This window comes from Vicugna pacos, chromosome 10, assembly GCF_048564905.1.
Source record: "Vicugna pacos chromosome 10, VicPac4, whole genome shotgun sequence".
Lineage (NCBI taxonomy): Eukaryota > Metazoa > Chordata > Mammalia > Artiodactyla > Camelidae > Vicugna > Vicugna pacos.
The window spans coordinates 45,738,700-45,750,549 of NC_132996.1; the positions used below are offsets into that span (position 1 = coordinate 45,738,700).

The 11,850-nt window shown below is 38.4% G+C and overlaps 1 protein-coding gene across 4 annotated transcripts in view; it reads left to right on the top strand.

Moving 5' to 3' along the window:
• The window catches only part of BBOX1 (gamma-butyrobetaine hydroxylase 1), a 55,429-nt gene extending 43,921 nt beyond the window's left edge, over positions 1–11,508 (top strand). For 3 of the 4 annotated variants that reach the window (XM_072969693.1, XM_015252058.3, XM_015252057.3), the window contains 3 exons: positions 3,641–3,837; positions 9,463–9,629; positions 10,951–11,508. In XM_072969693.1, the coding sequence (XP_072825794.1) occupies positions 3,641–3,837; positions 9,463–9,629; positions 10,951–11,111 (525 nt within the window). In that variant the 3' untranslated portion in view covers positions 11,112–11,508. Of the gene's footprint in view, positions 1–3,640; positions 3,838–4,243; positions 4,820–9,462; positions 9,630–10,950 lie in introns of those variants that run through there. The other variant, XM_072969694.1, reaches the window with a different exon arrangement.
• Positions 11,509–11,850: the final 342 nt, after the last annotated feature.

Sequence of the window (11,850 nt, forward strand, 5' to 3'; positions counted from 1 at the left end):
TGTTCTGTAGCTAATGAAGGTAAAGTGGGAGAAAATCAAAATTCATCTATTTTTTTTCCATCACATTTTCTCTGTACCTTTGCTATTACCCGTTGTCCTCACCAGTATTAACTAAGCTAATCTAGTATTTGACTTCACATGTTTCAGATTATTTTGTTGATTATAAAACACCACGTAATTTCTTGAAACTAAATGACGACAGTGAATGACCCCCAACAGTCACCCTTTTGGGTGGGGATTGAGAGGAAGGCACACAATGTGATTTGTTTTTAAATCTGGGCCAGAAATTTTCTAAAACCTGGGAGGTTGAAAGCCAAACTAATCAACTCAGTTCATCTGCAGAGGACAGTTTGGAGAAGTTAAATGGAATAAAGTTTTTAAAATCAGACTGGAGAACGAAAGATCCTATTTGAATTTTTAAATTATCTGCTTTTTAAAATGAGTGTAGTTTTTATTTCTCTGTTAAAATTGAAAGCCTATGGAAGAGCAATTAAATGACTTGATAAATATTCCTGAAATAAAGTATAAAGCTTGACATTCTTAGTATTTTATATTCTTTTTCTTTTGCATTTTATATTCTTTCAAAGCATTTTTACTTCTGTTACTTTATTTGATCCCTCTTAGCATTCCCTTGAGGTAGATAGGAGTGCTCTTGTCTTTTTATGTTAAATGAAGAAATGGTTCCTGGCATGCTTAAATCCTTCCACAGGGTGACATCTGAGTAATAGGGAACTTGAACTTGGAAATCAGCCTCCATCTAGTTTTTTTCACCACACTATCCTGATCTTGAGTTGAACTTTCTAATTCCTATAATTTCTATATCACATTGATTTTTTATAGACATTGTCATACACTACAAACTCTTGAAATACAGGAATTGAATCTTATACTTCCGTACGTGTCAAGGCTTAAACCAGCTCTTTGCATGTAATAGAGATTTAATAAATATGCCAGAGAGAGGTTAAAAATGCCACAAAATTGTATCAATCTCCACCAGCAAATGAAATATCTGAAGCTAAATGACCTGATAGGAGATTTTTAAATAAAAGGTGGTTCCTGAAATGTCTAATTTCTGGTAAAAGAATGATTTAAATGTAGGCACCTGCTTGTGCTATTGTTCAGGTTTCCATTTTGAATTGTTCAGGGGTTTTTGAACAAATGTTTGAGCTCTTTTATAACAAACAGAATAAGTCAATGTTCTTTTCAGTACAGATGAAATGATCTGGATAATGAGTTACCTGTTGAGAGTTCAGTTTGATCAATTTCAATCACGTGGGCCAGGGAGAAGGAGCCACGTCTTTAATGAAACACAGATGCTGCTTCGTCCCCTGTCTTTGGGCCAAAAGTCACCTGCTGCCATGAAGTAACATTTAGAAAGAAAAGATTTTTGGTTCTGAATGACTTACATGACATGAAATTGCATTTTGTACACACCAGGCACATACTTACCTTTGAATTCACAACAAAAGTGTTGTCTGGCCCCATTGCCTTTTTCCTTTCAGAAGATGGCATTAAAATGCAAATATACAAAAGAAGATTATTAATTGGCCTTGCCATATGTAAAAGACATCAGCTGACCCTTTTTAAAGATTTATATTTGAAATACTCTGTGACTTCATTATGGCAAAGTCTACAAGGATTTTAAAGACACTCAGATTCTCCCAAAGACAAAGTTATGCTATTGCTTTGCTTTCTTGGACTTTGGGAGACTTGAAGTTGATACTTTCATTTCATCTTCTTTTGAATCATGCTGCTTCATCCCTCCTTGTCCTGGTGATGAGATGACTTGATCAGCTTAGGCACCTTTTTTTTTTTTTCAAGCTTAAAAAAAATGGCATCAACTTAAGGACTGAACCATTATTCATTTAGCTCAGCTCTCTCCTAACATCAGAAAATAAGGTGTCATCAACCTGAAATGGAAGGTTAGGTTTACAAAACACATATACACACACACCACAGAATACTGAATTAGTAAGAGTCCTGTGAAGGGATTTCTCCCTTTATAGGAAAGGAACTTGCTCTATGAGGATTTTGAAGCAAATAGGCCAAGGTCTGAATATTGGCTTTGCCATGTATTAGCAGAGTTCCTACCAGCTGGCCAGTTTTTACACCTCTGAGTCTCAGTTTCTTCATTTATAAAATGGAGATGAAAGTAGAAATTCTAAGTACTGCTCTGAAGAGTGGATAAATGTGCATTATACCATCATAATGTAAGAACAAGTACGTACAAGACTTTAAATATTGAGAAATTTTGTGTGGTTTGGGAGGGAGGCAAGATTTGTGTTCTAGATCTACACTGTGCATTATGGTAGTCACGAGCCACCTATAACTGTTTAAGTTTTAATTTAAATTAAGATTAAGTGAAGCTTAAAATTTAGTTCCTCAGTCACACTAACCACATTTCAAGTGCACAATAGACAAATGGGACTAGGGACTATTGCATTGGGCAGCATGGAAGAGCATTTCCATCACTGCAGACAATTCTAGTGGACAGCACTGCTCTAGCCATCTATGGAGATAACCAAGCTAACTGGGTATTTTCCCCACTTATCTTAACATGCCTGTAGTCTGAGTACTTGATCACATTTGCCTCTTCTTTTCTACAAGAACTGTCAGACATTGGTTTTTATTTTATTTACTCAATAAGAATGAAATTTTCACAGCTAAATAGTGTTAGTCTCTTTAAGCAGAAAATCACAGTCTAAATTTAGATATTCAAAATCATCCACTCATGCTGACTTAACAAAAGGAGTCACATCACCAAGAAAAACTAACCAACTCCATTCAAAAGAATATTGTTTAAAATATTATTACACTTGGCTTTCCAAAATGAAATGATGTTAAACATTTCCCCTTGAATCTTAGTAAAAGTAACTATTAACTTACTATCCTTTTGGTTTATTCATCCTCATGGCCCCCTCCTGCCTTATTTCCTTATCATTACACTTGAACTATTGCATTAGACTCTCACAGTTACTCTCTCACTAGTTCCCCCCTTCAAAAAAATTTATCTCTGTTGACACCACTGGACTAATAATTTTCAACTCAGTCTTGACTACGTTACTTCCAGACTCAAAATCCTTTAACAATTCCCCTCTGTGCACAAGACAGTTCAATATCTTTCATCTGACATTTAAGAGCCTCCACGATGAGGTACTGAATTACCTTTCCAACTGGATCTACTATTCCCAGTTGCAACCCTCTATTGCAGCCAAAATTTTGGATGCCCAGCGAAGGGTGAATTTTAGCATGCCCATCAACACAGCCACCTGGTTTGCTCTCTCCATTCTCTTCTCCATATTCAAAATCTTATCCATCCTCCTTTGCCCAAATTAAACCCCATCTTCTCTGTAAAGCCAGCATGAAGTGCTCACTCTCTACTACTCTTATGATCTGTGGCTTCTGTTTACTAATGAATATTAGCTCCCTGTATCCGTGTCTTCAATTTTAATGATATTTGAACTATAAAATATTGATTACAGGCAACTTTTTCTCCCTAACTTCTTTCTCTGTTGACACAAAATATACATATAAAAAAGAAATCATTTTCATGCATTTACCTCTATGAATCTTCCTTTAACACAGTGTCAAAAATGTAAGTGCATACCATTTTAAAAGGCATTTCTATTTCTTTTTATAGGTTCAGCTTCTGCACTGCATAAAGCAGACAGTCACTGGGGGTGATTCCGAAATTGTAGATGGATTTAACGTATGCCGAAAGCTCAAGGAAAAAAATCCTCAGGCGTTCCAGATTCTGTCTTCTACCTTTGTGGACTTTACAGACATTGGAGTGGATTACTGCGATTTCTCTGTACAATCCAAACACAAAATTATAGAGTAAGTACTGTTTGTAAATTTCTCATAGCCATAACAATTGACAGTGAAAGCTTCATTTACCTAAATCTTAAGCAGCAGAATGCTTCAATTAACTCCAGAGCTTTACTTTTTAGGAACTCCTTAATTCAATTCCAGAGTGGAAGAGAAGCAAAGAACTCTTTCACCATTTAAAAAAAAAAAAATCTTTATCAACTTCTATGAAATCTCTGTTCTTAATCAATATTTTAAAAAAGTAAGATTTCATGTATACTTCATTTTTAAAATATAAGTTCTGTATAGTGATAATCAATGTGATTGTACTGGTCAGGACACTTTCAGGAGTGAAAGAATATAACTCAAATTAGTTAGATCCAGCAGTTTAAAAATATCATCTGAGATTGATCTCTTTTTTCCCTTCACCTCTTAGATCACATATCCTCTGTGCTGGCTTTGTTTTCAAAGATAATCATAGAAGCTCCAAGTTTTTATTTTTCTTAGAGTTGTTCATCATAACACAGAGAAGCCACTTATTTCCCAACAGCTTCAACAAAGATGTAGACTCACTGCCCAGCTTGTGTCCAAGTCTATCCTTGAAGCATCACCACGGCCAGGAAGTGAGAGAATTCTGACTGGCCATTCCTAAATCACATGTTCATCTCGGAAGTGAAGTCAGCCTCACCTGAACCACAAGATCTGAGAATGAAATAGTGATGTCTCCCCGGAATGATCCCCCCAAATCATGTTCCCTACACAGAACACTTTGTGTGCTCTTTTCATTTAACATTATTTTGTAATAATTTTTCAAGGATCTACAAAGGCCACAAATGTAACCTCCTATTTGAGAATTATCCTACATTGTGCTTCTAGGAGATGTTTTATTTAATCCAACATCAGCTGATGAATTTTGGGATGTTTCCAATTTTAGAATTGAGTGTGTATTCTTCTTTTAGGAGAAATAACCAAATAATATGAAAAAAAACCCATTTAATAAATAATCAAATCCCCAGTATACTAACTCAGCTTCCTTTATATACACATATGATCTTTATTTATTTATTCAACAAATATTTATTGAGGCCAGTCACCCTTCTTGGTGCTTGGGATACGGCAGTGGACAAAACAAAGATTCCTGGCCTCACGTAGCTGGCTTCCTAATGGGGGAGGGGAGAATTAGGAATTTTAAAATAAATGAGTAACTTGTAATGAATGTTAAAACATTTTAAGTGCTTAAGAGAAAAAGAAAAGTAAGGCAGGATAAGGGAATCTGTAGAGCCAAAGACTTAGGGAGGATGAAATTTCTATCGTTAAATAATGTGTCAAGGATAGGCTTTGCTGAGTAGGTAACATTTTCACAAAAACCTAAAGGAATGAGGGATTTTTGCCCAGAAGATGAACAGTTTCCAGAATCATCTAGAGCCAAGATCCTAAGATGACCCCAAAACGATACCCCGTGTGTGTTCCAGGGACAGCAACGAGGCCAGTGTGGCGCAGGGAGGAGGTCAGATGGGGATAAGTTCACCTAGAGCCATGTTAGCCATTGTAAGAACACTGGCTTTCCCTTTCGGTGAAATAGGGACCTGCAGCAAAATTTTGACCAAAAGAGAGACATCTATATTTATATAAATGTATTTACATTTAAAATGGATCACCCTGGCTGCTGTGCTGAATATAGCTCAGGAGAACAAGGGCAGGAGCAGGAAGACCAGCCAGGAAGCTACTCCAGGGCTGCAGGTTAGAGAGGAGGGGGCTTGACCAGGAGTGGTCCGAGCGGCGATGGCAGCAGTGTGCAGAAGTGTCCGCTCGAGGATAGACTGCAATATTTCGCATATCGAAACATTATGTTTTTCTGACAGATTGAATGAAGGGCATGAGAGAAAGACAGACAGACATCAAAAATAGATTCTAGCTCAGAACAGCATCCTCTGAGAGGTCAGTCATCGAGGTGGGAGAGAGAAGAAGCAACTCTTGAGATTCCTAGTCTTAACATGACAGTTTTTAACTATTTAGAAGTTATCTTAAAAACCCATAATAAATTACCATGTTGTTGTGACTCAATAGGATTGCAGATTCCACAAGGCTAGTGAATACAGGCAAAAAAAAAAAAAATACAACTTAGCTAGTGAGAGTAACCGAATACCTACCATCTGAATCATGATTAGTCTTTGTTATTTTTTGCAGTAAAATTCCAGAATTTGGCCATTATCAAGGTCCCAGGGATATCCCTAGAGAATATCAAGTGGTTAACATTAATTCACTTGAAAATGTATTTTTAACAACAGGAGATGGAACAAAGAGGGTTTTCAGTTAACCAAGGTCCTCTGTCTCCTGAGCGTTAGGGTTTATTTTCCTCTGGTTAAATCTTTTAACTCTTTCGAGATGCTTATGTCCTATCTAGTACAAAAAAACTCTTGGAGGCTGCTGAGAGAGCTAAGTATAATACAGAACAATAAAAAATAAACGAAGAAACAAAGACAAAGATAATCATGGTGAAATTAAGCTAACTTAAGGCATCCTGATGGTTACAAATTCAGTCACATGAACACAACTCCTCTTGTCTGTGCGCTCTTGGTCAAGTGACTTGTGCTTGCTAAGTAGGCCACCAAAAGGGATAATATTGCCAATAAAAAAAAAAAAAAAGGATCCCTAATAATCCCTGCTACGTACAATTGCAGTGAGGATGACTGTCCCAGTGCCTGGCTCAGAAAGGACAGAGTAAATTTTAGCGAGCTATCCTTTCCATAGTCCAACACACTTATTGGTAATAGATTTTAGTATTGTCTCTGAGTCTCTAAAGACCAAAACAAGGAGAGAACGTCATCAACTTGCAAGATTTGAAATCCTTCTAAAATCAGAAATACATTTTTCCTGCAGGTCCTCGTGAGATGCGGTATGGTGGGCCAGACCGTAGCGATATCCCCACAGCAAATTCACATCACATCTCTCAGTGAGACATCACTTTATACGCAGTGAGGAGTCTCCACAGCACCCTGATCCTCTGATCACAGGAGATGCACGACCCTTTCATTGGGTTCTTTCATTGGCATCACTAATGATGTTTTGGTTTTGCTGGTTTGCACTCAACATGTTGCTGGTTTATGTGTAAATGCTGGTTCTTTACGCACAGCTGATACATAGCTGGTTATTCCTCACCTTTGGGGGCTCTTTACCCTTCCTCAGCATGCAATCCTGCATCAGGACCTTCCTTTCATCCTGTTTGGCCCATAGAATATCTCACTTAATAAAGTTCAATCTAGCATTTTAGGTTGATTCTCAAGATGCCAGCCACCTATCTCCTCTAACATGCCCCAGTCCTCAGAATGACGTCTCCTCTAGCCCTCAGAACTAACTTCACTCTCCATTTCCCCTCAGGTCACTGCTGAGAATGCGAAATAATGAATTTGGGCCTTAATTTCTCAGAGAAAAAGTAAACAGGGGAAAAAAGACAGAGACTGTGATACACACACACACACACACACACACAAACTGATTGTTTTTACCTGCATACGTGAGCTTTCAGAAATGAGAGCGTAATACAGTGTACTGTGAGACACATAATTCTGATTTCGTGAGATTAATGAATCATGAAGTTCCTTTCACTGGTATGTGATCCACACAGAGACTCTAAAAGAGAGAGCTATAACTAGCATAGCCATCACCGTGTGGGAATCAGGGTGTTAGTGAAAAAAGAAACAGGTCACCAGAGGGGCTGGGATAGAAGACCCCCCAGGAAGTTTCAAAGTCATGACATCCTTGTCAGCAACACGGAGCATGGTGCAAAGGGTGTCATTGTTATACGTATAGAAAATAAAAGAGGGGGTGAGGTGGGGAGGTGGGTCGGGAGCATTTGGGCTGGTATTTTGAAGATAAAAGTCAAAATGTCCTCAGCAGCTGTGAAAGGGTCTGAAACCAGCAGGATGCGTGCTAACAGTGCAGCTGAAAGGTCAAGAGCTGCCCTTCGTGCCACTCAGACCTGGAGGTCCACAGTCTCTTGTGCCAACTGACCTTTTCCTTAATTCTTCGTTCGTGAAGCCACAAGCTGCAGGCCGCAGAGTGTTCTTCATCTATGTGGAGAAGGTGGGGCGACAGGGGAGGGCACTGCGCCACCTTTTCAGTCCTATTTGTATTTTTATCAATGTATACAAATTCAAGTTCTAAGAGTCTAAGAGCCTTTTTTGAAAACCTGTTTCCTTCTTACACTTCCTTTCCCTGTGTGGATTCAGTAGGTAATTTTCGGTTACTATTCAGTAGGCAAAGAGTTGCTGGCGATCACCATTTCTTAGAATTGATCATTGTACTTGCCATTAACCCAAAGGATTGACTATTAATCCAAGGCACAAAGCACAGGACCCTGATCGCCATAATTTTTTAACTATGGGCAACTGCATCCTTCCTCCTGTAACCTGACTTGTTGATAATGGTTCATTCTGTGCAAATGGCCAGCTAAGTGTAATCTAGACCCCAAATCAGTGTCACCAAGCCCTGGAACATGTGACAGTTTGTCTGGTTTGACCCATCATGCCGGGATCCAGTCAGCTGTTGGCTCACGTTACCACCTCCTAAGCTGGTCCAGCAATAGTTTTTGGCACTTTGTCATCATCCTCATTTGGCCCACCTTCAGTTTTTATCCATCCCTCCTGTTTCCACCTAAAGAAAAGGTAAATTTGGTTGATGCTTTAGAACTGGCTGAAAGTCCACCTTCCCAATAAGCTAAAACAATTTTTTTTCTCTTCCTTTTATCTCTGTGACTAGACAATACTCATGCTAATGACTCATGCTAATCATAACCAGCAAACTTAAATTCACAAATAATACTATCATTTCTCACCTTGAAAACAGTGTTATGGTACATTGTCATAATCATGAATCGTATCCAAAGAAAGAATATCGAGATCACAGTATTAGGATCTCCTGAGGTTCTAAAACTACTTTGGTACTCTCCCAAGATACTGAAAAAAATACAAAAAGTTACATATGCAACAGATATTAACTGTCTATGTCCTGTTATGTCCAGGCTCTGTGTTAAGTGCTGGGAATACAACATTAAAGGAGGGACAGTATCAGTCTTCTAGAAGCCTATACACAAAGATACTTAGTAGAGAAAGAGCCAAAGAATGTGCCTCAAGCTAGAACTTTCGTTTCTCTGTGCCTCAGTTTCCCCATTTGTAACCCAGGGATTTCAAGTATATTTCAAACTTTAAAAAAAAAAGGATCTTTCTTCCCAATGATGCGCCAATAAAATCATATTTAAAACCCCAATAGATGAAACATATAAAGCGACTGACCTATGAACTTATAACATTTTAATATGTAAAAGCTACTGTTTTTAAAGGATGAAGAATGAATTTGTTTTCTTAAAGAAACAAAAAACTTTGAACTGGAATTTCTGAATAACATTCATTTTAAATTAAGTTGAATCATTCTGGAACTTACGTAGTAAGATGTTGAAAAATACTTGCTAAATGAATAGATGAAAAAAAAAACAAGTTACTACATTATGCCACAGATAACCTTAATATCTTCTGTGCATGCATTTGGATTCTTTAATATTGTATTTCAGAAACACGTTCCAAGATGAAATGACCCTTACAAAGGTGAATAGATACTTTATGACTTCCATATTTTATTTTTCTCCCTTCAAAAAAATAGATTAGACGACAAAGGCCAAGTGGTTCGCATCAACTTCAACAATGCAACCAGAGACACGATATTTGATGTACCTGTTGAGAAAGTTCAGCCTTTTTACGCTGCCCTTAAGGAGTTTGTTGACCTCATGAACTGTAAAGAATTCAAGTTGACTTTCAAGATGAATCCAGGTCAGTGAACACATTTTCTCAAACAACTGGGAGAATGGGTTTTCTTCAGCCTTAACCATCTAGCACACTATCTAGAGCAGGTTTTCTCAAACATGGTATTTGGGACACTTAGAGCAGACGCCTGGCCCCTACCCTTGCTCTAAGCTGACTCTCCACACTTTCAAACAGTGATTTGTGATAAGCTCCTAGGCAATCCTGAAACAGACCAGAATTGAATAATCTCCAGCCTAAAGAATAAATATTGAAAGACAAGCTACAGGCCAAATACAATCTCATGTCTGAGATGAAGATTGATTACTCATATTTTCCATTTTGATAGCCAGTCAATACAAACTGAAGCTTGTACTTAACTTTTCTCTGTCTTGGTAAACAAATAAAATTGGCCCTATGATTCTCCCTTTAAAGCACATGAGTAATGTTTACCCATCATGCATATCTGATCTGGCAAGCATAGTGCTACCTGAAATAGACGTGCCTGGGGTATTCCAGCCACCTGGATAAAGGAGCAGAAAGCATTGTTTTTTTTTTTTTAATCTGGACCACCTCTACTCAATGAAGTGACATCAGACTTGAGGCTTTTGAAATCTAAAATAATAAGCGTTAATTTCTCCCTGCTGCTGACTGGGCCACATGGAAGATACTTTTCACTTGTAATTATTTTTGAATTGATTTTTGGCATCATAGAGTAATACTAGAAACCTCCACCAGGTGGCCACACCAGGTTGATGTGAAGAGCAGTACCACATAAAATGGAAATAGCACGGTAGAAAAGTAGCCCCCAAAACAGGGTCGGAATCCAAGGTTCCCCCGTGGAGGCAGCGTATCTTCTGACAGCTGCTTCCACCTCCCAGAGCTTCTGCTTCCTTGTGTGTGAAAAAATGAAATAATGCTCTCTTTTCAGGATCCTTATGAGGCTTAGAAATAATGTACACAAAATGCTAGGAACATAAAATGTCACTATCCTTAGAATTATTTGAAGCTGCTAAACTAGAAATAAACACTTCCAAGTAAGAGACAAATCACAATCAGAAAGAGCAATTCAGATGCGTTGCACAGACATAATATTTTAAGTCAGAAGGATAAACATGTCTACGGGGGCCTGCTGGATTATGGCCAAAGGTTTAAATGGCAAAAGGTCTAGTCTAACGCAGTGCGCATCCAGTGGCCTGATTCGTGTGGAAACTCAAAAGTACAATTTTATGTAAAGAAATCAGTATACTGTTTCTTGGTGTGAACCAAGCAGGCAGTGCTGTTTTGCATTTTACACTTTCGAGCTCGGCCAATCATGACTGGATTCATGCTGAGAAACCCTTTTGTCTAGGGGACGTGATTACCTTTGATAACTGGCGCTTACTTCACGGCCGTCGCAGCTACGAAGCAGGAACCGAGATATCCCGCCATCTGGAAGGGGCTTACGCGGACTGGGATGTGGTCATGTCGAGGCTCCGGATCTTAAAAGAGCGTGTCCAGAAGAGAAAGTGACCCTCTCCCGTCTCTACTTTAAGTAAGATTCCAATGAGTGTATTTTGTAGGACATGCAAGATTATTGTGTCTTCAGAGGCCATGAGCCATGTCATTTATGTGTTAATTTCTTTAACATTGAACACGTCCTCTTTCTCACAAGAGTTCTCTTTCCTTTGTAATCGTACACAGTGCCAGCTTGTTTGATGTTGTAGCCGTGTTCTCTCTCTTCCAGATAAAGCAGCTCTCCTCTTCCATTGCATGTATGATCTAATTTCTCTTGCCCATATGTGAGAGTCTCCAGAAGGCCCACAAATAGTCTTGTATCAAGAAAAATCTTTCTTCAAATAAGCTCTCTTTTAAATAAAGCTTTTGTTTCAAATAAAGCTTGTGTTTCAAATAAAGCGTGTTTCTGCTCTGTTGCCTCCAGGGTCTCATTTTTTATGGCTGCACATGACTGTCTTTAGCAGGCTTGGGAAAAGTCTTCATATTTTCAAAATCTCTTCTATTCACTTTTATTATAGAATTCTATTACCCAGATTTCCAGACTTCACCACCTGGTGATCTCAACATTTCCTTTGGTACCTAAATTATGGCACCACATCCAAGAATATGGCAAATTAAGAGAAAATGTAGTCCCCTCTAAGCCTCTCTTGCCCCAAATAAATCCTCCAAAGAACTGCCAGCATAGCTCACACCTGCCCATGACTCAGTTCTCCTCATTCTTTGCCTTCGATCATTAACTAGAAAAGGAAGAACC